The sequence below is a fragment of the Tamandua tetradactyla genome, chromosome 3 (genome assembly GCF_023851605.1).
Source record: "Tamandua tetradactyla isolate mTamTet1 chromosome 3, mTamTet1.pri, whole genome shotgun sequence".
NCBI lineage: Eukaryota > Metazoa > Chordata > Mammalia > Pilosa > Myrmecophagidae > Tamandua > Tamandua tetradactyla.
The window spans coordinates 54,263,144-54,290,238 of NC_135329.1; the positions used below are offsets into that span (position 1 = coordinate 54,263,144).

General features: G+C 41.9%; 1 protein-coding gene and 1 pseudogene across 1 annotated transcript; both read left to right on the plus strand.

The window, feature by feature from the left end:
* Positions 1 to 1,026: 1,026 nt before the first annotated feature.
* ID2 (inhibitor of DNA binding 2) lies at positions 1,027 to 3,575 on the plus strand. Its single transcript, XM_077153117.1, has 3 exons — positions 1,027 to 1,594; positions 1,937 to 2,000; positions 2,795 to 3,575. The coding sequence occupies exons 1-2, from the start codon at positions 1,247 to 1,249 to the stop codon at positions 1,991 to 1,993; spliced, it is 405 nt and encodes a 134-aa protein (XP_077009232.1). The 5' UTR covers positions 1,027 to 1,246; the 3' UTR covers positions 1,994 to 2,000; positions 2,795 to 3,575.
* An 8,018-nt stretch (positions 3,576 to 11,593) lies between these two features.
* On the plus strand, positions 11,594 to 26,605 carry LOC143675555 (ER degradation-enhancing alpha-mannosidase-like protein 1; annotated as a pseudogene).
* Positions 26,606 to 27,095: the final 490 nt, after the last annotated feature.

Here is a 27,095-nt window from a genome sequence, read left to right on the forward strand (position 1 = left end):
CACACCAAAAAACCCTGAAGGTGCATTCAATAATGTGCTGGGAAGACTCCACACCTCATACTTGGTAATTTCTTTTTTAAAATGGTGTTTCGATGTTGATCAATAGCTAGAGTTACCTATCTGTCACAAAGCTTTTGAAATACTGTAGGTGCTGGAATGTGACACCAGAAGTAATTATTTGTGCATAATTAATCACATTACTTTGCCACCTACACGGAAGGGCATAGACCAGCAGCCTTTCAAGGGCACTGTATGTAAATGTAGTTTCAATATGCAAATTATCCTAATGATTTTCCATTAATAGGATCATTAAAATAGCCCAGGCCCTGTTCATGAAAAGGAACCCAGGAACTGTCCTGCCTCTTTGAGCTCCTGAGCGAACAGGACAATTGCCAGTAAGTACTCGTTTAATTTGTTTTACAATAAGACTGTTCGCGTCGCTCCAGTTTGTAAAATCCCACACCAAACCTGTCTTTGAATGCGTGGGGTTTCTATGTGCGTGGTTTTTTTTTTTTTTAAACAGCTTTTAATTTAAAAAACCGAAAGCACTTTACAAACGTCACTCTTCATGCAAACTTATTTGCGATTTCACTTTCTCCTGAGACGCTTTTTCTCTTTCTTGATGCTGTCCCGCGGGTGGCAGTGAAATGTGTCTTTCCCTGTGTTAGGCTGAACTTCGCGCGTGGCGGTGATTTGGGAACCTGAGAGCTCAAAGGCTTCGTTGGGGCACAGCCCCGGGACGAGTGTGCTCCTGGAGTGGTGGGATACGGCCTACTTCGCGGTAGGAATTAGGATTATAAATGCATATTTCAGTTCCCCAGCACCCCCCCACCTCCCCCAACACGCTCCAGCCCCAGCGGCCCAGCGCCTCCCCGCTGCGCGCCTACTGTACTCTATTTACCGCCCCAGCTGGGCTCGCGCCGTGCCCCGCCCACCCCGCGCGGATTGGCTGCGAACACGGAAGGGCCGAGCGCTCGCCCCGCCGCCGCGCTTACCAATGGAGGCGCCTGTTCGGCCTGATGGACACGCCGCCGCTCGCCAATGGGAAGCAAGGGAAGCCCGCTTGTGTCGCCAGAGTGACGGCGGATAAAAGCCGCCCCGCCAGCCTCGCGGCTTCATTCTGAGCCGAGCTCGGTGTAGAGTGTAGGAAGCGTACCAGGCGGTGGTGGCGGCGGCGGCGGTGACGGCTGCCTGAGCTCCAGGGCGACCCGCTCCCTCTCGGCTTCTCGTTGCACCGGCTTCCAGCATGAAAGCGTTCAGTCCAGTGCGGTCTGTTAGGAAAAACAGCCTCTCGGACCACAACCTAGGCATTTCCCGGAGCAAGACCCCGGTGGACGACCCAATGAGCCTGCTCTACAACATGAACGACTGCTACTCCAAGCTCAAGGAGCTGGTGCCCAGCATCCCCCAGAATAAGAAGGTGAGCAAGATGGAAATCCTGCAGCACGTCATCGACTACATCTTGGACCTGCAGATCGCCCTGGATTCGCACCCCACTATTGTCAGCCTCCACCACCAGAGACCCGGGCAGAACCCGCCTTCCAGGACGCCGCTGACCACCTTAAACACAGACATCAGTATCCTGTCCTTACAGGTAAGACCTGCGCTCGGGGCCCGGCGCTCCGCGGCCCGCACACTTTTCAGCGCTTGTCTGAGCTTCTCACTAATCGATCCATTGTCGAGACAGCTGTAGACGGTAATTTAACCATTAGCTAATTAACTTTATTTGCCTTATTAAAAAAAAAAATCTGTTGATAGAGCCGTGCGTGAAATTGCTAATAAGTTCTGACATGTTTCCGCGTCTGCCTGAATTGTAGCATAAACGTGTATAATGCAACTTGGTGTTCTGTGGACTTCTTAAAAAAAGAAGAAAGAAAGGCTCCTTTCCCTTCTTAAGATGACTAACATTGTGCCGTTTATCCCTTTTCTCTTGCAGGCTGCTGAATTCCCTTCCGAGTTAATGTCAAATGACAGCAAAGCACTCTGTGGCTAAATACATGGTGAGCGTTTGCTTGTGCCTCGCGTTCGTGTAACTACCTCTTGGTGTGTGTGCGCGTGTTTCTCCTTTGCTAGTATGAGGGTTCTTGTGTATCTGTTAAATTTTGGTTTAGTAAATAAATGTATAGTTCGTTGGATTAAGAGTAGTACATGGTCTTACTAGACATGAAGGGGCTTTCTAGTTCTGGTTAGTCGTGATTACAGAAGATTTTCCTTTAAAAAATAAGAAAGATGCCAATAACTTAACTCTGAAGGTGGCCGAGGTAAATGTGTTTTGACTTCTGTAGCAAATTTAATGCCCAGACTGCTTTCTGGTATTGCCCTTGTACTATGAGGTACTAACCTCCACACTAATTAATCTTATCACCTCAAATTCCATAGTGGTCCTCCTTTCCTACAACTAGAGTCCTCTGGCATTCAGTTAGCTGAGGATTGCTTGGCCAGTCCCTCAAACCCTCAGATGTGGGATTCTGGCTTCCCTATCTGTTAAGGAAAGGGCTGTTTTCAATCAAATAATTGTTACAAGAGGCAGACTGGCGCCTCTGAGTACTGCCATGTGAAATCCAAATAAGAGATTGCGTTGAGAAGTTTTCCCTTCGGTCTGTGCTATTTTAACGTCTAATTTGCTCTGCCGAGGCCGAGTATGTGTGTTGCATCTGGAAGCCACGGTTTGCCCAGTCTTGGAGTGTTTGGGTAAATGTTCAAACTGTGGCTCTCCTCCGGCGCCAGACTGCCTGCCTCTGAGCCCGTAGGTTACACTCTCCTAAACATGCCTTTCTCTCCCAATTTTTTGCAGGTGTTCGTGACTTTTTTTTTTTCTTTGCACAACAACAACAACATATCCACAGGATCTTTTCAGGCGCTGAACTTATTTTTCAACCATTTCACAAAAGAGGACAACAATGAATTGAATGGACCTTTAAAAAAAAAAAAAGTGGAAGGAAAACTAAGAATGATCATTTTCCCCAGGGTGTACTCAGACCTGGACTGATACTAGTTATTTATGAAAAAGACTTTTAAATGCCCTTTCTGCAGTTGGAAGGTTTTCTTTATATACTATTCCCACCATGGGGAGCGAAAACGTTAAAATCACAAGGAATTGCCCAATTTAAGCAGACTTTGCCTTTTTTCAAAGGTGGAGCGTGAATATCAGAAGGATCCAGTATTCAGTTACTTAAATGAAGTCTTTGGTCAGAAATTACCTTTTTGACGCAAGCCTACTGAATACTGTGTATATATTTATATATAAATATATATATATATATTGAGTGAAACCTTGTGAACTCTTTAATTGGAGTTTTCTTGTATAGTGGCAGAAATGTATATTTCTGCAAAAAAAAGTGTAATGATGTACTTATTCATGCTAAACTTTTTATAAAAGTTTAGTTGTAAACTTAACCCTTTTATACAAAATAAATCAAGTGTGTTTATTGAATGGTGATTGCCTGCTTTATTTCAGAGGACCAGTGCTTTGATTTTTATTATGCTATGTTATAACTGAACCCAAATAAATACAAGTTGAAATTTATGTAGACTGTATAAGATTATAATAAAACATGTCTGAAGCCAACACGGAATTCTGAATGGTTTCTAAGTCTCTCTTTTATTCATCTCTCAGCCCCCAACCCCACCCCTTACCCCCTAAGCCATGGAACTTGTGTGCAGAGAGAGAATCTCCTTTCTGATGCTTTTTAGGAGAGTTGGCTGGGACTGGAAGTCTGTAAACACAGAAGTTATTCTTAGTCCTTAAGGGAAAGCTGTTAGTTCTGTGCCTTGGGGTTGAGTTTTAAACCGAGAATGAGTTGGTGTGAGTTGGGACTCCTTAGATCATTGAAAATATATTCAGATCCCAGAAGGACTACCAATCTGAAGGGGTGATAAGACACTTTTCTGGAGTAAATGAAATTGCTCGTTAATGAGGAGGGGGTTAAAAAAAAAAAAAAAAGCTCTACTGAAATGAGAACATAATTCAAGATTTAGGAGAAGGGTAAAATGTCTCTGTTACTGATAAGGACTTGGCTGCTGGAAGTGTGGTGTTTATCCATCTGAATTCAATTGTAGTGTGGCCCTAAACTCTCAAAGCTTTTGCGGGCCTCCCTCTGCTTCCCCTTATATTTCCTCCGCCCTAACTCCCCCAGGGCCTTGAGGGCTGGGTTAAGCAGCTTGGGTTGGGCTCATTTCCCAGCCTAGGTGACGGCTATTGGCTCTGGATTGCTGGTTGCCCCTGGAGGTCCTTGGAAAAGAAGTGGGAGGGGGAGGAGAACCGGCTTTCAAGTCATAGAAAAAGTATTGATGTGTTATAAACACTGTAACCCCACATGTGGCGCAGTTTGGGCGCTGCTTTAAAATGTATATTTAATATGGATGAGTGCTTAAAATATATATTAAATACGTATATTTACTTATTCTCAAATTGGAAGCCACCTCTGGCTGGGAGACGTTCTGGAAAGCTGGTCCGAGATAGATGGGAACTGGAGAAGGAAAGGGGTTCGTCTCACCTGGGGCCACTTTCTCAGGACCCAGCAGGTGTTTGGGCGGCGCCACCGAGTCGGCCACGGCTGCTGCGTCTCCCAGGCCCTGACACCAAATCCATCACCCGCCGAGCGCGGGCCGCAGCGGGCTGGGGGTTGGGGGGAGGCGGGCCCGGACTCTCAGCTCTAGCCCGGCTGAGGTGCCCCAGCCCCGGCGCGCTGTAGGGACGCCGAGCAGGGAGGGTGGGGAGGGTCCGGCTCGCCCCGCTGGGACTCTGCAGCCGCCGGCCATTCACGGACGCCCGGCTCCCTCTGCTGGCGCATGGGACAGAAGCACGGTTCATGCGCGCGGGGCCCACCCTGAGTTCCTGCGGGGTCCGCTCTGGCTCCCGCACCCGGGCCGTGTCTACCTTTGTCCGGGCCTCCTGGGGAAGAAGCCCGAGGCCCCTGCTGCGGGAGTAGCGTGTGTCACGCTCGGGGCCATTTGAGTTCCTACCCGTAAAGCAAGCTGGGGGCGCGCGCCCCTGCCCCCTCCAGGCGCTGGAAGCGGTCAGACGGAATCCCCAGGGGTGCACGTGCCTTGATCTGGAAAGTGGCACCGCAGGCCGTCGTTGCTGCGGTCGGTGGGAATCATCTCCGAGGGGTGGCTGCAGCCCCGGGCCGGCCGGGAGCAGGCGGTTCATTCCGACGCAGGCCTCTTTGCAGACAGGGTACCTGGCGTCGCAGCCGCCCGCTCCCTTCACCCAGGGCCCTGCACGCGCCAGCCATGGGTCTATCAGCCTAGCAGGGAAAGGCGGGAAGCGCGAACCACAGCTCTCCTTTTCCAAGTCAAGAGGCTGGAGGTTCTGGCCGGCAGCCGCCGAAACCCGCCGCCGGGGTTGACCCCGCAGTCCGCGAAGAGACGCCCGGCTCCCCCCGCTGACCCGGGCACTGTCTGCTGGGATGGGCGTGAGCAGGGTCTGGCCTTTGATGGAGGGTCTTGTGCCAAGGCCAGAGCCTGCTCCGGCTTATTGGATTTCCGGGGCTCACCATGTGGGGGAACATGACCGAGGCGGGGACCTCTGTGGTGCCCGTTTGGTCCCTGGAAGCTACGAACTCGCAAGTGAGAGCCTCATCAAAGTAAAATCAGCACCTTTCGGAGCTGGACCTGTTGCGGCTTGGCCTGGTGGCGCGGCTGGTGGAGGCCGGGCGCCACCCTCCGGCCGGCGGGGAGAAGGCGCCTCACGCACCGGGAAGGTCGTCGTAGGTCTCCGGAGTGCCGCATTTTGGAACCGGCGGGGCAACCAGCTGCAGCATTAGGGGAGGGAACGCGAGGGAAGCGGACTTTTTAAAAAAGATATCGTGAAATGCCATGTCTCCAGCATTTGCACAATCATTTCCACATATGGATCTTACTTGATCTTTACCACTCCATAGCACAGATAGGATGTCCTTTTGCAAATCAGTACCTACGTCTAACTATTCTCAGGTGCTATCCTGTGCTTTCGAAGAATACCAGAATCCCAGACTTCAGAGAGATTATTATTGAATTGGAGGTATAAATGAATTGGGAAGCTGAAATCAAAGTCAGTTTTTCATTCTCTTTCTGTACATTTTTATTTTGTTTAGTTTTGTTTTTTCCTAACTGATTACTAAAATTTAACGGGAGACTCCGATGTTATGTTAAAGAAATAAGGGAAAAGCTTGGGCATCCTTGTCATATTTCAGATCTTAATGAGGGATTTTCTCCATTATCTATGATGTGGCTCTAAGCTTCTCCTTTAATCGCCTTTATTAAGTTTAAAAAGAACCCTTCAATGATTAGTTTTCTGAGAATTTGAAATCATAATTTGGGGTTGAATTTGGTAAAATACTTTACCTGCATTTACTGAGTTAGGATTTTCACCTTAAGATGGTGGATTACATAGAATTTTCAGATTGAATTAGCCTTGCATTTCTAAAACAAACCTACTTGAACATGATGCATTATTGCCTTTTATATTCACAGTTGGATTCAGTTAACCAATATTGTATTTGGAACTTTTGGAAAGGAAAAGGAGCTGTGATTTTATTTTATTTTATTTTTTGGCCTGTCCTTATCTGGTTTTAGAATCAAAAGTACACTAATCTCAAACTTCAGTTTCAAAGCCGAGAGTAAATCCTCTGATTCACATGGTGCTGTGAGGTTGGCAGATATGTGTTATACCCATTTTATAAACATGGAAAGGGGACTCCGATGGTGAGGTGAGTGGCCAGGAACACAACCCGTAAGTGGGCAGAATAACTCAGCTCAATGCTTTTTCTGGGATGAAGAAGGGACTGCCAAGTCAATAGAGAAGATGTAGAATCTAATAGAAAATAATGTTCTTGTCAAAAGAGAGCTCCTTTTTTACTGTGAAAAAATAAAGTATATACAAAAAAGCAATAGCGTTCAAAGTACACTGCCACAATTAGTTGTAGGACAAGTTTCAGAGTTTGGTATGCTTTACAATTCCACAGTTTTGGCTTTTTATTTCTAGCAGCTAAAAGAAATATCAATATAATGGTTCAGCACTCATACTCATTTACTAAATGCCACCTTCTCTGTATAACTCCTCCTTCTCCTTTGATCTTTCTCTCAGTCTTTAGGACTATTTGGACTATGTCTTTTCTAACTTTTTCATGTTGGAAGGGGCTGTTGATAATATGGGATAGGGGGATGGAACTAGTTGATGTTCTGGAAAGGCTGGCTCCTCTGGGTTTCAGGACTTATCTGGCCTAGGAACCCATTTGGAGGTTATAGGTTTCAGGAAAGTAATGCATGGAATATTTGTAGAATAATAGAGAGCTCTTTTATGGGCTTTTTTTTTTTAACTCGTAGGGCTCTCCACACTATGGATGCACACTCCCAAAGTTACCCAAACCCCCCATTACCCAAACTCCTGGCTCAACACACGATCTTCTGATTTCTAAGGCACTTTGGTACTAGAAAGGGGACTCCTGGGTTTGGATGTCTTTCTGGTTGATACTCTTTGCAGAGGCTTCGAATGTCTTTCTGTTTCATCATAAAGATAATTTAAGCTAGAGGCAGCAAGATGAGCCGAGAGGCTTAACAGCATGTATTTTGTTTAGTACAACTTCTGATGTAGGCATCATGCAGAGTACCAAGCTGAGATTGCAAGAAAGTAGGGGAACTCTCCAGAGGACACACAGGAAGAGAGAACTAAAAGGCAGAGGGCTAAGAGAGTATGCAGTTTTGTGGGAGCCCTGGGGATGGGGTGGGAGGTTTGTCAATCTAAGTAAACTAAGGGCTTGAGTGAGCAGGAATTGGAAACAAGGTTTTGCAAAACCATGCAAAGCAGGTTAATAGAACTGAGACCACCATACAGTCCCTTTGAAGACTTGTAATCTCAGTTAGAGAACAGACTAGAAAAAAATTACTAACTAGCCCAGGAAAATCATAAGGAGGCCTGTCTGTCAATCTGAGCTCAGGGTGGGAAAGAGAAATCTCCCTCAAAAATCCATAGCCCCAGATGTGCCCTCCAGTGGGCTGGAGGGTCAGATACATACCTCCCACTTGGTGTGAGACATTCTAATGCTGAGAAATTAACATGAAAATGGGTTCCTGGCTGATGATACCCCCTGGGGTGCATGGCAGGAGCAAATGAAAAATCTTCTCTAGAGTCTCATCACAGACCACAGGAAATTCTCAGAGCTAATGAATAGCTGAAAAGTCAGTTTACAACGCAAAAACTTTTAACAACACTGGGGAGCAATTTACCCTGAGAGAAAATCAGTAGACATGAAAAAAGAGAAAGATTAGAAATAAAGAACTATACAGGCTACAAGGTAGGAATGACTAAAATGATTAAAGAAATTAAAGATTGATTTGAAAACATAAGAAAATCACAAGATATCATGTTTTTAGAAATAGGCGTGTTTGAAAATGAACAAAGTGGAAGTGATACAGCTATTGAAATTTAAAACTCAATGAAAAGATAAAACAGATTAAAAATTTCTAAACAGAGAATTTATCAATCGAAGATGAACCTGAGGAAATTACACAGAATACAACAAAGAGATAAAGATGGCACAAATATTAAATGAAAGTAAGAGACATGGAAGATAGAATGAGAGAGTCCTGCACATAAGGCAAGTTGTGGCAATGAAGAGTATATCACGGTAAGCAAGCAACTTAAATATGAATATTAGACATTTCTCTTTTTAAAAAGCCTTTAGTTGAACTAGTATGCCATGCATATTTGCCTCAAATGAGAAGATAAATTCTAACACAATTTGAAATGGGCAAAAAATATAAACAGAAAGTTCACAGGTAAAGTAATACAATGGCCTTTAAGCCTGTAAAATGATGGTCAGCTTCACTCATAAGAGAAGGTAAACGCAAGTGGAAATTACATGTGCTACCATTTCTTACCTATCAGGTAGACAAAAGTCTGACAATATTTTCTGTTGACAAGACTGGAAACACAATCTCATTTATTGCTGAGTTTAGTCTCTAAACTAGCACAACCCCTGTAGAAAGGAATTGGCAATACATAGCAAAATTACTTATGTGTTACTCTCTAACCCAGCTGCCTCACTCCTAGTGATCTATCCAAAAGTTATACTTGCAAAAATAGGAAGTAATACGTACACCAAATTAATAGATTTGACATTATTTTTAACAGCAAAGGTTTGGAAACAACCCAAATGTCCATCAGTAGGTGACAGGTTGAAAAATCTATATCAACGATGATATATACTCTAAAAAAGAAGATGTTTATTCACTGGTCTGGGATTTACAAAATATAATGTCAAGTGAAAAATTCATAATGCAGAATAGTGTATATAGTTTGCTAACTTTTGTGTTAGAAGGAAAAGTATAATATTAATACATATGTTCCTATATGTTTATATTCACAGAGATATAATAAAGTGGAAAGATTAAAGCAACAATTAATTAAAACACCAATAGGGGAGGCATAGAACAAGGTGGAGGAGACAGTGTTTAAAGTGTGACTATTCTGCATGAATCAGGTTATTTAGTTTTCACTTTGGGACATGTAAATGTTTTTACAAACTTAAATCATAAAGAAAAAGCAATATATGAATAGAAAAATAATGGAAGCAAATAACCTAATTGTAAACCACACAGAAAAGAATTATCCCAATTCACTTTAGACCATTGTACTTTGCCAATGGATATATTCTAAAGACAAGGACTGAAAAGAAATAATAAACTTCACTTAGTAGTCATATTAGTAATAAGATTGGTATTATTTTAAAACTATTATATGTATATTATAATATATGCAAAGAAGTAATTATATTAATGTCTTTAGGAACCATGATACTAAGTATAAGAGAAATGAGATACAAGTATAAAGTTAAAGAAGTAAAAACTTCTTTTCTTGTATTTGAACTGAAAATATCAATTTAAACTCAATCTTCCTTTGTTTAAAAAATATATTTTTCAGCTTTTCACTGAAAATGCCTAGAAGCAATGATAAACCAAGTTATAAGCATCTACTTGCACCCAGTTTTATTATTTAATACCATCAATCACTAAAAGGAACCAGGGTACCTGGGAGAAATGAAACAGGACAGGGAGGAAAAAGAAAAATAAAGGAATGAGAAAAATAAAATAAAATTCTTTGGATACTCTCCTAAAAGTGGGTAATTAAAGGGAAATAATGAAGCCTATATCCTGTCTTTCCAGTATGAGGTATATTTCAGAAACCGCAAAAGAAATGTAGAAGTAAAAAAAAGTCACCATTTTGCCCTAATATAATAATAAATATAAAACAAAGGTGATAACCATGTAGCATGACAACTACTCAGGCAACGGACTTCAATGTAACAGTTAAATTATTTAGGTGAAATGTAGGTGGAGAATTTTAGAGTGAAATGCTCAGGGTTCTTACAATGAAATGATCACCAGAACCTGCTGATCAATCACTAAAAAAATCAAACAACTGGACATTTTGCATCTCCTGATGGGATGCAATAGGAAGTACACAGCACCTGTGATGTGTTCTTAGGAAAAAGAAAAAAAAGTAACTCAATCTGACAAAAACATAAAGGCTTTAGATCTAACTTCTTGTCTATACGAAGTATAAAGGGAGAGAAGCAAGTTAAAGGACCCTGCAAGGAAGCAATCAAAGAATCTAGTTATGTGGCTTCTATAGGACAACTGGTCCAGCTTCTCCAACAAGGCAATGGCATTAAAGAAGGCAGTTTTAGTCAAATAATTTTCCACTTAGAGACAATACTATACATTTTATTTTATAAATATAATTTTCCAAATGAGCTCTAAGGAAGCTTCATTGGTTTTGGAGGAAAGTTTTTTTTTTTTTTTTAATGCACCCATTCCTTCAAACATTTTATATCTCAAAAAATCCTCTAGAAGTAATGTAAGCAATGAAAAGTGAAAGGCCATTTTTAATGTTCTAATATTGCCAGATTTAACCAAAGCCTACTAGAGAAAAAATATTCATAAGAATGTCACCTGAAACTTCCATTCCCCTGAAGCAAAGTGTTTAATAGCATGAACAATCTCAAGTTTGAGTTTCATCCAAACTGGTTGAACCAATTCAATTTTAAAACATCTTGACTAGGAAAGAAATTTCTGAACAAGTCTGTGAAGCCCTGATTATGTACCTGTCAATGACTTCTGAGAAGTCATCCCCAAAACAAGAGTAAGCCCTTTCATATATCCCTGAAAACGCCATTTGATGACGAGACAACTCCAAATGGGACAGGGCAACTGAATAGTATACTCGAACACTTTATACTCATTATTTTCATTGGATATTTTCTTGTCTATAAGAACAAAATTTACACCCCAGTAATCTGTTCCTGTAAAAGAGGGAGACACCTCTCTCTCTCTCCACTAAACAATTTCTGGCGTGTCATTGAGGGTTAAGTCTGTTTATTAATTTATTTATTCAATATCAATTGAATGCCTGTTATCTGCCAGGCACTGTTCTAGGTGCTGCAGAGAGAGCAACGAAAACAAATTGCCGGCCACCGAGGAACTTGCCTTCCAGTAGTGGAAATACAGACCATGAGTAAATTATAGTGTATATTAGGGTGGTCAATGCTATGAAGCAGAATAAAGCAGAGAATGGAAAAAGACAATGCCAGGTGAGCCAGTTCCTAAGCGCATGACTTTCAGCTCCAGACCCACCCTTCTGGACTCTGCTTTGAGACCTCTGGGCTCTGTAACCCCCCATGGACTCCTGGTAAGGACCTGCCCACAAGGGGCGAAAGAGGGCAGCTGCTCAAGTCTTTGCAGCCTGGGGGCGTCCTGTGTATTTGGGGTCCCCATAAGCGCCACCCCAGCAACACTGCCTCACCCAGACCTTCCTCTGGCTGCAGCTGGATGCAGGTTGCAGTTTTTCCAAGGGCGGGAGAAACAGCCAATTTACACACACCCCCACCTCCCTTTCCAAGACTCAAGCACCAGCCAAGCAGCTCTCTCTCCCGGAGGTCTGGGTCCCAGGCCCATGGACACCCTCCTCTAAGCTTTAATAATTACAGCCTTTTCCTTTTGTCCTTCAACCCTTGGGGTGGGCACTGCTTTCTGCAATCACTGCCAGCATGATAACTTAGAGGGGTTTTTTGTTTGTTTGTTTGTTTGCAATACCTATGTAAGATAATTATTGATTCCCTGAATATCTACCCATGTCTTAGTCTTTTGTCCTCTTCCCAGATGTTTTCTGGTTAGTTGGCCAACATGAACATTTTGAGGACTAATTTACCCAGTATCATGTAAAGATTTAAACAAACAAACAAAAAAAGAACATAAGATCCTTGCTTTGAGACCCACAGTTACTTTGGAGGAACCAAGAATTATACTCAATGAAACCATCAAGAATGAGACAACACAGTAGATAAAAGAATATCAAATTATGTGACACCAAAAGTCAATGTGATAGGAAACCAGAGCTGGAGAGAAAGGTGGTCAGGAGCTGGGTGGTGGGTGGGGGGCTGCATGGAGGAGGTGGTACAGTAAGAGGAAGAAATCAGCTTGAAGCCAAAGGCTCACATTGGGCAACAGAGAGATTATGTGGCATAGGGAAGGTGATCCTTTTTATAACTTCTTGAATTTAACTTAATTCTGAGTGTAAAACCTGATCAGAAAGCAGCATCTACCAGCGATAGGAGAGGGAAGTAAAATTGATTGCATTGTAGGCAGGATGGTGGCCATGAAAGACGTTCATGTTTAGTCCCTGGAACCTGTGACTGTGTTTCTTTACTGTGCAAAAGGGACTTTGCCACGTGATTAAAGGCACAGACTTTGAGGAGATCATCCTGGATTATCTGAGTGGCTCCGATGTAATCACAAGGGTCTTTAAGAGCAGAGAACATTTTTGGCTGTGGTCAGAGAGAGATGTGATAACGGAGGAAGATCAGAGAGCTCATCCAAGCCAGGAGACCTCTAGAAGCTGGAAAAGGCAAGGAAACCTACTCTCCCCGTGAGCCTCCAGAGAGGGACGCACCTCTACGGACACTTTGATTTTAGCCCCATGAGAACCGGGTCATACTTGTGACTTACAGAATTCTAAGATGATAAATTTCTGTAGTCTTGAGCTACTAGATGTGCGGCTATTCGTCATGGCAGCAATGGGACATGGGTACAGGTTATGGTCATCCTGAGAACCCCAACCCAAATCACTGCCCCTGCTCGTAAAGAATACGCGACTGGATTTGCAAAGTCACATCAGCAAGATTTTAAAAAGTTTTGCTTGCTTGTGGCAAGTTCTCATAATGAACTGCAAGTAAATAAAAAGACTTGACCTGACACCATACATGCAGTGGAGTGTGTCTCTTACCTCCTGCCTGTTGCCACAGAATACGGCATTTTGGAGCTCCCGGTAGCAGAAGGGTGGACAGCACACTAGTTGCGGGCTTTATACAGTTTCCAGAATGGGTGGCTTGAGATCTGGCACTTCTTAAAAAGGAGGAGCAGGAAAGTGATGAGCTTGTGAGAGTGTGTCTTCTGCCTCCAAAGTGAAGAGGAGCAGAGGACCAGAGAGCGTTCTCCTTAACTACAGAAGATAACTCCCAAGGTCAGCCTTCCTAATGGTAGCACATGCCTGGCTGGCAGCACCTGTTTGGGTCTGCCTTGTGTGCTGCCGTATTTCAGATCTGGCACAAAGCCTGCCACGTAGCAAACAGTCAATGAATATGTATTGTGTTAACAAATAAGCCAACTCAAACAGGTGAGATGCTTTTTGTAAGTTCCGAGTTCTCATCCCTAGAAATGTTCCAGCAGAGGCCAGAGAGTTGTGCATCAGGAAATCTGTAGAAGAGATTCCTGAGTTAGATTAAGTAACTTGCCCAGGATCACACAGGAAGTGGCAGAGCCACAGTTCAACCCATCTCTTTCCAAGTCCCGGAGCCTACATGAGGCTGTCTGCCCACCCATTTGACACTCTGTGGTAGTTAGATTCAGTTGTCAACTTGGCCAGGTGAAAGCACCTAGTTTTGGTGCTGCGGACATGAGCCAATGGTACATGAACCTCATCTGTTGCTCATTACATCTGCAGTCGGCTAGGAGGCGTGCCCGCTGCAGTGAATGATGTTTGATTTAATTGGCTGGTGCTTAAATGAGAGAGCGCGACGTAGCATAGCCCAAGCAGCTCAGCATTCCTCATCTCAGCACTTGCAGCTCAGCCCAGGCCTTTGGAGATGCAGAAAGAACTCACCCTGGGGAAAGTTGTTGGAACCCAGGGGCCTGGAGAGTAGGCCAGCAGAGACCATCCTGTGCCTTCCCACGTAAGAAAGAACCTCAGTGGAAAGTTAGCTGCCTTTCCTCTGAAGAACTGACAAAATAAATCCCCTTTTATGAAAAGCCAATCCGTTTCTGGTGTGTTGCATTCCGGCAGCTAGCAAACTAGAACACACTCTAACCTGACGTGGAGTAACAGAGAGAACATGAGGTCAATCTGAGTCTGATTCCTGACTCTGTCACTTCTTGGTTGACTTCACCCCATTTCCCCATCCATACAAAGGGGTGAGGTCTACCTTGAGCACATGCTATAAAAATTAAATGTGTGACAAGCTTACCACAAATCCTGGTCAACACTAGACTCTCAAGAAATGCTGGGTCCTTCCCGCTCCTACTTTCTGGCTCTGACGGCACCAAGGAGTTGCTAGAATAGCCAAGCCCCAGAGCACTTCCTTCTTCCACCACATGTGATCTTTAACACCTCCATCTCTGCTGTAGAGCTGTAAGACTGATGGATTCATTACAGACTGATTCGTAACAAATTACCCCCATATTTAGAAACTTAAAACAAACATTTATTATCTTGCACAGTTTTGGAGGGTTAGGAATCTGGGAGCAGCTTAGTTGGGTGGTTCTGGCCCGAGGTGTCTCGCAAATTACAGTCAAGCTGTCAGCCAGGACTGCAGTCATCTCAAGGCTTGACAGAGCCTGGAGAATCTGCTTCAAGTTCATTCACGCAGTGGTCAGCAGGCCTCTTTTCCCCATTGACTGATGGGCAAAGGTTTCAGTTCCTTGTTGTGTGGGCCTCTCAGCATGGCAGGTGGCTTCCCCAAGAGAGGGCCAGGAGGGCATAAAAAGAGTGGGAGTCCTAATTTTCCTTAGCAGCAATCACAAATACCATACAATGAATGGACTTAAATAAGGGGAACTTATTGACTCATGGTTTTAAATCTAGGAGAAGTCCAAAATCAAGGCATCAGCAAGGCAATGCTTTCTCCCCAAAGTCTGATATTTTGGTGCTGGCTGTCAGTGATCCTTGGGGTTCCTTGGCTTGTGTCCTTACCTTCTGTCACATGGTGATGTCCTCACCTTTCTCTTCTGTGTTCCATTGACTTCCAGCTTCCAGCTTCTCTCCAGGGCTTTTTTTGACTATTGTCTGAATTTTTGGGGTCCCCTTAACTAAAATAACACCTTCAAGAGATCCTATATACAGTGGGTTTATACTCATAGGAATTTGGATAATGATTAAGAACACATCTAAATTGGCTACATAATTTAATCTACCAGAGACAGAGAGAGAGAATGTCCATGACAGAAGCTGTAGTATTTTGCAACCTAATCTTGCAAGTGACATACTATCACTACTGGTCCCAGAGACCAACCCTGGTCCCGTGTGCGTGGGGACTACATGCGATGTTAATACCAGGAGACGGGACCCACTGGCAGCCATCTTGGAGGCTGGCTACCACCAAGAACTTTTATTAAAAACTTTCTGTGGTGGGGTAGGGTAGGGATCAAGGTCAGCGCAGGTGTTCTAATTCCTTCACAGCTGTGAAAATCAGTCTAAATACCCCGTAATCACGAGCAGTAGCTCACCGATCCTACAAATAGGAAATGTCTCTTTAAAACATGGCTAACTTCCTACTGAAGACACCATTTTAGATGCTCTGCTGAAACATTTGGTGGAAATGGCAAGGGTAATTTTGGCCATGTAACTCCTCCAGGCGTAGCTTGCTTTGTCACTGGAACTCTCAATTTAGGAGTTGTACTGGCATTTTGTCCAGCTGCTGAAATATCTAGATGAGTCTTGCATAGTGATGGCTGATATATTTCAAACTTATTTAGACCACAAAGTTAATTAGGCCACAGATAACTTGTTCTTTTAATCCAAGAAAATAGAATATTAAGTCACCACATGTCAAAGGACATCATAGCTCATGAGATAGTTTTACTTTCCCCAAATATTACTCTCAACTGATTGAAATTTCTCTCATTGAAATTCCTGACCATCAATGAAACTTAGAGCTGAAGTAAACAGTATTTCTACTGTCACCAGGGCAGGTATAATTTTGACTTTGTAACACCTCCAGGTATATCTGAAAGACATATATATATATATACATACACTATTTCTATTTAAAAAACAAGGTTATTAAATGTCTTCTACTTGGAATTATTATTCTAATACATGAAATGGCAAGGTGAAGTGAGTTTCCAGGTGTTAAAGTCAAGGAAATAATCCAGGAGTCCTTTCTTCCCCTAAGCTATAATAATGGATGCAGCTTGCCTGCAGAGGACAGTAGATGACTTTTAATTACTGGAAACATATTATACACAATTGATAGTATTCCCAGAGTGACATCTTTCAAATCCAAGTGATTGGTTGAAGTAGGTACAAAGACCAAAGCTCTGGAAATATTGAAAATGCCCTTTGGGCCATGTATACACATTTATATATAGGAAGGTGGTAGATTTTGTGTAGGTAATATCTAGATATATGAAGACAAGGAACTTGAATCCTAAATCTTATGTTGATATGCAATCCAAAAATAGTATATATTGAGGATTTTTATATACTTCAACATTTTCTGTGCAAGGCCTTTATATTCTGAATTATAGGCAAGAGCCCAAGTTTTCTGTGATTCCATAGCCAAATCATCAGTGAAATTGAAGGGGGAAAAAAACTCTTACTGGAAGCCATATGCAAGAGAGAGATGGTGACAGTGTCTACAAAGAAAGCCATTTCTATTTTTTACATCTCTTTCACTATAGTAAGAGTGTAAATTTTAACTGACATTTTCCAACTAAGTAAAAACCATTCTGAGAAAAAAATGGGAGGCAATTAGATACCTAATGTATATGGAAGGCTTGAAGGTTGAAGAAAAATATCTACTTGATTTCAAATATTTTCAGCCAAGACCATTTCCTGCCCCATACTAGGTCCACAGGAGTTTTATGGAGTACAAAGATTTTATAAAAGACCAGCGGAAGAGGAACGAGGCTTCAAGCATCTTCCTCTTGATTCTGCCACTCCCTGTGAGGTATGGGCAAGCATTTTCACTGACTCCCAGAGTTACCAGGAGGAAACACAGGGAGTCTCTTCAGCTCCCTGGAAGATGAACCATTTTCCGAAACCAATCTAGTATTTAGCAGAATTATTTTTCCAGTCCTTTTCTGCCATAATGGAATCAATCCTTAGTAGAGTATTTGTTTCCCTTCTCTAGAAGGAAAACAAATCTTCTAGAACTTTGCCCCTCCAGAAGCAAGAGGTGGAGTCTATGTCCCGTTCCCTTGAATCTGGAGAGGATTTTGGTTTTGCCTCTAACACAGTGTAATAGAAGTGATGCTCTGTGACTTCTAAAGCTAGGTCTCAGAAGGTGATACACCTTCAGCTTGGTTCTCTCTCTCTCTCTCTCTCTCTTAGCCGCCATTTTGTGAGGAAGCCCAAACTTCACAGAGTCTATGTGAAGGTGTTCCCAGCAACAGCTGCCATCCCAGCTGAAAGACAGTATCACCTACCAGACACATGGGTTTGAATGCCTTTGAGATGACTCCACCACCTCATGGAGATGGCTCATCACCTCCCGGCCACCATCTAACGGCAACTGCATAAAAGACCCTGAGCAAGAACCACCTGCCTGAGCAGAGCCAATCCTCAGAACTGTTGGACTGTGATACATGCATCCCTCGGAGATATTGTGGGTTCCATTCCTGACCACCGCAAAAATGAAACATTGCAACAAAATGAGCCACACAAACTTCTTGGCTTCCGAGTGCATTTTAGAATTATGCTTACGTGCTAATGTACTCTATTTAGTGTGCAAAAGCATTTTTCTTAAAGAAACACAGCACATGCCTTAATTATAGTGTGACACAATGACATGAAGTGAGGACCTGCTGTTGGAAAAATGGTTCCGAAAGAGCTGCTGGACACAACCTTCAATTTGTAAAAATTATGATATCTATGAAGCACAATGATACGAAGTGCAATAAAACAAGGTGTGCCTTTATAGAGAAAAATGTGAGAATTAAATATAATCATTATTGTTTTATGTCATTAAACAACAGTTGATAACCTGAATGTGCTCTGAAAAGATAAGCAATCAGTTGAGTTGTAATCTTTAAGCATTTTTGTTCATGTGCTTCTCCAAAAAAATTTCGAAAAACCATGTATCTGCTTACACATTTTTAAAGTTTTCATATAACTTTTCTTATAAGTTTAAATGTCTGTGAAATAAATTTTTACATAAGATGCTTATATTGTTCTATTAAATGCATCCACTGGAATATTACTGAAATTTGAAACCTGTGATTAGCTGTGTTTAAAACATCAAAGAGCCATGTCTTCTTCAGGAGTAAAAAATTTCACATTTTTTATTTTTCTCCCTGAAGTGGTATTCTAATGTAAAGTATATTTACATTTGAAAACCATTTATTGCTCACAGTATCACACCTTTCTGTAATATATATATAAATTATAAATATTTTATTTCTAGTGATCACAAGCCAGTCTTCAATACTTTTAATTTGTAATAAATAAACATTAAGATAATTTTACTTGAAATAAGACTCTTATGAGATGGATAAGACTATTTTCCTTCAATAATTTCAAATACTGATGCATAAATATTACTATTGTATAGAATTAGCCAGAGTTAGCATTGAGAATTTTAATTCTGTTTTGTTATTATTTGCATAGATGTAAGAGCCAACAAACCTCATTCACACAAGTAAGTAGATGGTAATTGTGGCAGTTTTGATATAACAAGGACACTGGTTATTTCAACTTCTTCCAAGTTGCATGCTAAAAGTTGCACAGTGATCCATCCCAAACATTATTTTTAATATCCTGTCCAATGACAATTCAATTACATCAACCTTCAATTCTGTTGAAAGCAAAGAACTGGAAATCGCTTGGCTTGAAAATGTCTTCAGTCCTTTGACTCCATTTCTGGGAATTATACCAAAAAGGCTTTACCCATATTTATCAAATGACAATTTCATCATATATTTTTTCACTTAGAGGCACCCTGTTAAACTGCTTATACTCAGGAAGGATTGAGCAAATGGAAATATCAATCGTTTCATTGAACCTTTGCCAATACAGTATGTGTGATAGAATGTTTTCATCTGGTATGCTTTAAATATATCTCATCAAAACTTTGGATCCACAAAAATAGCTTGTTTGATTTCTGCAAAATGTCCCCATAAAAACTAATTGGTAAAGTGCCCTCATTGTCAAACACATCAGCCAAGTCAGAGTTACTTTTAGTCATAAAAGTAACTAACACCATTTTTCAATTCACGTAAACGTTCATTCTCATCCCTGACAGCCTTCTCGCTTGTTACTCCTAATTCCCCCACAGAGAGATGAATCAGGTCTGAGCTTACCCCTGACTTCACCTCCGTCCACCTGTGACATTTCTTACGGATGCTTTGTTTTCTGGGGACTGTCCCTCAGGAGCGGTGTAGTACTTGACAGCATTGAAGAGGAGAGAGAAGGATGGGTGTTAAATGAAACATGTCACCATTCTTTTTGCCCCTCTTTACAATATATCTAAGTTCAGAACTTCCCAGAATGGGCAAAAATAAGCCTTTTCTAACGCACACTTCCCCTTTAACAAATATCTTTAAGACAGAGAAAGAAACCTATCCTGAGTTTATGAGGTCTTCTTTAAAGGAGATTTACAGAAACAGGTATTTCTAATCATCTTTTGCCCATTGCCCCTGAGGCTTTTGCCTCAGGCAAATCCTCCTCCGAAGGATTCAGGTATGCATCTCTTTTGTAAAGCGGATAAAGGGAGGTTGTGAAAGATTAGGTGGAAAAGAGAATTGGCCTGACACCTCGCAACAGGTGTGTTCTCAGGTAGACCAGCTCTAGGAAAGAGAACAAGGGAAGGTAAGGAGCTAAAAATTGATTCTCTCAACTATCCATGTCTGTGTATCTCCAGTGTTACGTGCCTTCGGTTCAAAGACAGTGAGTTTTACCACCCTCCCCCTGTCCACGTGGGACATGACTCCCAGGGGTGTGGACCTTCCTGGCAACATTCTTCCTCCCTAGAATGAGCTGGGACTCAGCACCAAGTGATTGAGAAAACCTTCTCGACTGAAAGGGGGAAGAGAGAAATGAGACAAAGTGTCAATAGCTGAGAGATTCCAAACAGAGTCGAAAGGTTATCCTGGAGGTTCTTCTTACCCATTATATAGATGTCATCTTTTTAGTTAAGGCGTAACAGAGAGGCTGGAGGGAACTGCCTGAAACTGTAGCCCTGCTTTCCAGTAGCCATGTTTCTTGAAGATGATTGTATAATGATATAATTTTCAGAATGTGACTGTGTAATTGTGAAAACCTTGTGTCTGATGCTCCTTTTACCTACCTTATCAACAGACGAGTAAAACATACGAATTAAAAATAAATAAATAATAGGGGGAACAAATGTTAAAATAAATTTAGTAGGTTGAAATGCTAGTGATCCATGAAAAGGGAGGGGTAAGGGGTATGGTATGTATGATTTTTTTTCTGTTTTCTTTTTATTTCTTTTTCTGAATTGATGCAAATGTTCTAAGAAATGATTATGATGATGAATTTACAACTATGTGATGAAAAAAATAAAAAATAAAGTAAAAAAGAAAGACAGTGAGTTTAACTGTCTAAGAAATGCTACACTTATTTAGAATATTAGCTATTCATCTTAGCGTTCAACAAGAATGGCATAATAAGGCACTTGGTGGAAAAGCATGAGTAGTGTACTTTCTGCAATCAACTTGAAAAAATTAAGGCGGCATAAGGAGTAACTCTAAAGGAATAAAACTTGGGTAGTTTTAGATATGTAAATTTTTGTTTGTTTTATTCGTATTTTTAATTAAGGTAATCCATGAGCATAATTTAAAAATTCAAATGCTACTAATGCAAATCAGCTGTCTCTGGCCCACCCCTCTCACTCCACAGAGGAAACCATCTTCAGCTCTGGTAGCTGTTTCCCCTGCATTTATCTCCATATATCTAAACGCAGTGTGTATACTGCTCTTTCCTGATTTATCAATCCTATATGTCTACCACAGCATATACTATTGCATTACATTGAGCCAAATCGTAAACCAAGAAATATGTCTTTTCTTGCATATACTTTGTTTTTTGAAACTGATGTATGTTTTCATAAACTTATTTTATAATAAAGTTATAAATATAATAAAGAATTTTCCTCAAATTCTTTATTATATTTGTTGCCTCCTTTTCAATATAATTTTCCATACTCTCAAATATAACAATTCCATTTTTGTTCATGAAGACTTTTGTCTTTCTGCGTCAATCAGGAATATCTCTTTGCCAGCATCTTGAAACATGTGACTCTCTCCTCTTTGGTATCGCCTTTTTTCTGGGTCAAGCATCTTCCTCTTTCTTGGTTTACTCCTTTGTTTTGCTGGAGTGTATTCTCCAGTAACTTCCCAGCAAAGATCCATATGAGGTAAACTACTAAAATCTTTGCATATATAAAAATGTCTTTACCCCCTCACTTGATTAATAGAGTTCATGAGTAAAGAAGTTTAGATTGAATGGCATTTTTCCCCTCGAAATGTTAAAGGCCTACTCCATTAACTTTCAGTTTACAGAATTGCTGTGAGAAAATTTTGCCATTGTGATTCTTAATTCTTTGTATGTGACCTATTTAATCTTCCCTGGATGCTTTTAGCATCTTCTTTTTATTTCTGATATTCTAACATTTCATGAAGATGTGCTTTGGTATGGCTGTTTTTACTTATTATTCAGGGCCTTTGGTGGGCCCTTTCCATCTGAAGACTCATACTTTTCTGTTTGAAACTTTGATTGTTTTTTTGTATTTCTCCCCTGTATTTACTCTTTGAGCAGTTTGTTTCCCGGGTTGACTCTTTAAAACAATATTTTTCATCCCATTCTTTTGTGAATTCATTCTACATTCTGAGAAATTTTCTCAACCTCATCTTTTATCCTTCCTATTAAATTTTTAATGTTCACCTGTCATTTTTTTATTTCAAAAAGCACTTTTTTCCCCTCTAATCATTCTTTTGTTTGTACTGTATTCTGATTTTGGATGCAGTAGCATCTCATATCTCTAAAAATATTCGTTAGAGTTCTTTTCTTTAAACCTTTCTATACTCCTTGCATTATCACTGTTTCCTTCAAATTTTTTGTTTTCATCACTCTCCTTCATATTGCAAGGTTTCCTAAAGTGTTTGGTGTATTTATGTATATTTAATCATGGAATATAAAGAGCCAATAGTAAGCTCTGTGATCATAAGTTGGAGCTTGTCAGCTGGTGGGCCTCACCAAGGGAAGAAACTCTGGAATTCCAGGACCACATTTTAGTTCTGAAACTGTTCAATTTTTCCAGAGTAGAATCCTTCAGTCATAAGCCTGGCTGTCAGATTTCTTAGAGCATAGTAGAGTAGGGGGACTCCCAATTATTCAGTATTGAACAATTTTATTTGATTCCCTTGTTTTAGACCCTTCATCTCTCATTACTGAGCCAGAGTACCTCCAGATCAATTTATGCAAAGAATAAATGCTCTTCCTCTTCCTTTTGGAGGGAGTGGAAAGAGATAGGTCATTGCTGTAGGTCAGCACCAGGGAACTTTATGTAGCCATATGAAGATTTTTCACTTTCAACTAGTCTCGTATTTTTTTTAGCTCTTCTTTCACCTTTGCCTTGAGGGGATATCCCTGTGCTTTGAAGTCATTTGAGGACTTTCTAAGGACCTGCATGTATATCAACGCCTTTCTTTCCTTTTTTTTTTTTTTTTGCCAGTATCTCCAGCATGGCAGGTAAGAACGCTGCCTGCTGAGCCACCATGGCCTGCCCAGTCCTTTCTTTTTAATGTTCCCTGCAGGCATCCAAGAGAGAACTATTTCCTCTGATAACTCAATTGCCATACTTTCATTTGTTTTCTAGGATACAAACATTTGTTGAAATCCCTCACCTACTGTAATCTAATCTCCTTTCTTGTACCTTTTGTCCTTGTAAAATAATGTCTATTTCAAGATAGAGAGAAAATAGATGCATGTAATCATTCTCCCTTCTTCAACTGGTAATCAAGTCACTTGTTCACAGAGTGCAAGTACTGACATTATGACTGACCTTACAAAAATAGAAAGGATTATAAAAATTTTATGGACAATTACACATCATCAAATTAGATGATCTAGATGAAATGTAAAAATTCCTAGAAACACACAATTTACCTAAACTGACTCAGGAAGAAATAGGAAATCTTTACAGATCTATAACAAGGTTGAATCAGTGATCAAAAACCTCCCAGCAAAGAAAAGTCCAGGACCAAATGGCTTTACCAGTGAGCCCTACACACACCTAAAGAAGAATTCACATCAATCCTTCTCAAGCTCCTAAAAAAACAGAAGAGGTGGGAACACCTCCTAACCAATTCTTTAAGGCCGGTATTACCCTGATACCAAACTCAGATAAAGACATCACATGGAAAGAAATCTATGTGCCAATATCTCTCACTAATGTAGATGTAAAAATCCTCAACAAAATGCTAACAAACTAAATCTGTCTTACTTCAGGCTACTGTAAGTTGACTTAAGCAATATAGATTTATTGTGTCAGGGTCCTGGAGGACAGAAAGCTGAATTCAAAGCATTGGCAGGGCCGTGCTTTCTCTGTCATCTGTAGGATTCTGGCAACGGCTGGCAATCCATAATGTTCTTTGGCTTGTGGCATCACTCAATCTCTGCTTCCTTTACATGGCTCTCTCTCTCTCTCTCTCTCTCTCTCCCTCTCAATCTCTCTCTCTCACGCCCTCTCCCTCTCTTTCTCTCCCTATTACTATGTCTTTGTAAAAGGACACCTGTTGTATTGGATTAAGGGCCTACCCTAATCTATTTTAACCTTATTTTGTCTAATAACCTTTCAAAGTTTCTACATAAAAATATGTTCAAATTCACAGGACCAGAGGTATTAAATATGCCTCTTTTTTTGGAAAACAAAATTCAATCCATAACAGAATCCAACAGCATATTGAAAGGGTTATATACCATCATCAAACTGAATTTATTCCAATAATGCCATTTCATTCCAAAGATGGTTCACCCCAAGAAAACCATGCAATGTAATACACCACATTAATAGTATACCATGCAATGTAATATACCACATTAACAGAAAAAAGGGAAATAAACACACAATATTTCAATTGATGCAGAAAAGGCATTTGAAAAAAATCCAACACCCTTAACATGGTAATCGTGATGAAAGCGCTCAGAAAACTAGGAATAGAAGAGCATTTCCTCCACACAGTAAAAGATGTTTATGAAAAACTCTCAGTTAACATCAGACTCAATAGTGAAAAAGTGAAGGATCAGGAACAAAGCAAGGATGCAACTTTTCACCACTGTTACTCTACAGTGCACTGGAAGTTCCATCTAGAGCAGTTAGATAAGAAAAAAGAAATAGATTTATCCCAAATGGAAAGGAAAAAAGTAAAACTACTGGGAACGGCTTGTGGCGGTGGGCGGGAGAGGTCCCAGAGCTTTCAAATGGCGCCCGCGGTGGCCGCGTGACCACGCCGCTGCGAGGCTCGGCCTGGGGCTGGGGGCTGGGGCTGGGGCTCCCCGGGCGGCCTGCCAGGGGCGCGGGGCTCGTCTTCCGGCTGGGGCCCGGCAGGGGTCTCGACCCGCGCTTCCCCTCAGCTTCGGCTTCCAGCGCCTAAGGGGCCGCGACGACCCCGCGCTGCCCGCTGTGGGGCCCGGGAAGCCCTCGAGGCTGTGGTGGCTGCAGCCTCCGGAGCCCAGGACGGCATGATGGGCGCGCGGCACTGGGGCGACGTGCGGGGACACCCGGCCCGCCGCGCCGACGAGCTGCGCGCCCAGATGCGGGACCCCGCGCGGGGCGGGCTCGCCTTGGGCTCACAACATCGTGGCACTCACGCTCCCCCAGGACCACCGCGACCCCCTCCACTGGCGCGGCCCGCGTCAGTGAACAGCTCCCTAGGACGTCACTGATGCGCTGTTCACTGACGCTTGTTGATGCCTTGGACGCATTTGCAATAATGCGAAATTCAGCCCAGTTCAGGACGCAGTCTGCTGATCGGCAGTTTCATTTGACAAAGGGTCCAACGTCCAAGTCTTTGAGGTCACAGTAAGAGTCTTAGGAAGCCCCGTCTGCCTCCAGAGTAGTAACTGACTCCAGGCAGCCCTTTGGTGACATAACAATTAAGGATTATGATAATGAATTGGTGCACACGGCTCATGACCTGGCAGTGGGACTCCTCCCTGCCTTTGCAAACACCAAGGCAGGCATCCCCTGTCCACGGGTGAATTTAAAGACAGGCGTCCCTCCTGACAGCAATAACGTGATGGGCACGGCAGGAGCTGGTTCCCTTCTGGTGGAATGTGGGATTCTGAGCCGACTGCTGGGGGACTCTAAGTTTGAGGAGGTGGCCAGACGCGCAGTGAAAGCCGTTTGGGCGCTCCGGAGAAATGATACAGGATTGTTACTCAGTGTTGTGAACATTCAGACGGGCCCCTGGGTTGGAAAGCAGAGTGGCTCGGGTGCTGGTCTGGACTCCTTCTATGAGTGCCTCTTGAAATCTTACATTCTCTTTGGAGGAAAAGAAGACCTGGACATGTTTAATGCGGCATATCAGAATACTCAGAACTACTTCAGAGAAGGTCACAAGGCCTGTAACCAGTGAGGAGGCCCCGCACTCTGTGTCATCGTGAGCATGTTCAGTGGACAGCTGATGACCACCTGCATTGACTCTAGGTAGGCCCTCCTCCCTGGACTGCATGTTCTAATAGACAAATCCAAAGAGGACCAGATGGAGAGCGTTGTTCTCAGTGAGTCCTGTAAATACTTGTATCTGCTATTTGATGAAGAGAATCCAGTACCCAAATATTGAACCAGATACGTGTTTACAACTGAGGGACACATCTTATCTGTGGAAAAACATCCATGGGAATCACCCTGTAAGGAATTCTTTTCTGAAGAAGGAGAGCACAACCAAGAAGGAAAATCTGTGCATATGCCTAAATCTCATGAATTAAGTCATCAGCTCCAGCTCCAAATTGCAGCCATGTTCCTGGAGAGAAGATAGCCCCTGCCCTTAAAGAGCATCTACAGGTGACATATTGACCAGTTGGTTGACTTGATTTGATCCACTGTCCTCTGAATGGACTCATTTTCAACCAGAAACCAACAACCGAACCCAAACCAAGCCGAGTTCCAGTCTAAAGTGGAAGGAAGAGGACAGAAGTCTAGCCCATCCATGATGGTGGTGATGCTGTAGGGGTTTCTGTCCCGCTGCTCACCCACATGCTATTGATTCTCACATATTTTAGTTTTTCTCTTCTATTCAATAAAAGGCCCTTATTTTTCTCAAGGATATAATCTGAAAATAAAAAAAGTAAAACCATCTCTATTTGCAAATGGCGTGATCTTATATATAGAAAATCCCAAAGAATTCACAAAAAAAGTTACTAGAACTAAATAAATGAATTCAGCAAAGTTGCAGGTTTTAAGATCAACACATAGAATTCAGTTGTTTCTACCCATTAGCAATGAACAATCCAAAAAGGAAATCAGAACAACCATTACCTTTACAGCAGCCTCTAAAAGAATGAAATACTTAGGAATAAATTTAATCAAGGAAGTGAAAGACTTATACACTGAAAACTACAAAACAGAGCTGAAAAAAATTAAAGGAGGCCTCAATAAATGTTCATAAATTGGAAGGTTTACTATATTGAGATGTCAGTACTACCCAAAGTGAGCTACAGATTCAATTCAATCTCTATCATAATTCCCAAAGCCATTTTTACAGAGATGGAAAAGCTAATTCTTAAATTCATATAAATTACAAGGGATCCTGAACAGCCAAAACAATTTGGACAAAGAAGAACAAATTTGGAGGGCTTACTATTCCCTATTCCAAAACTT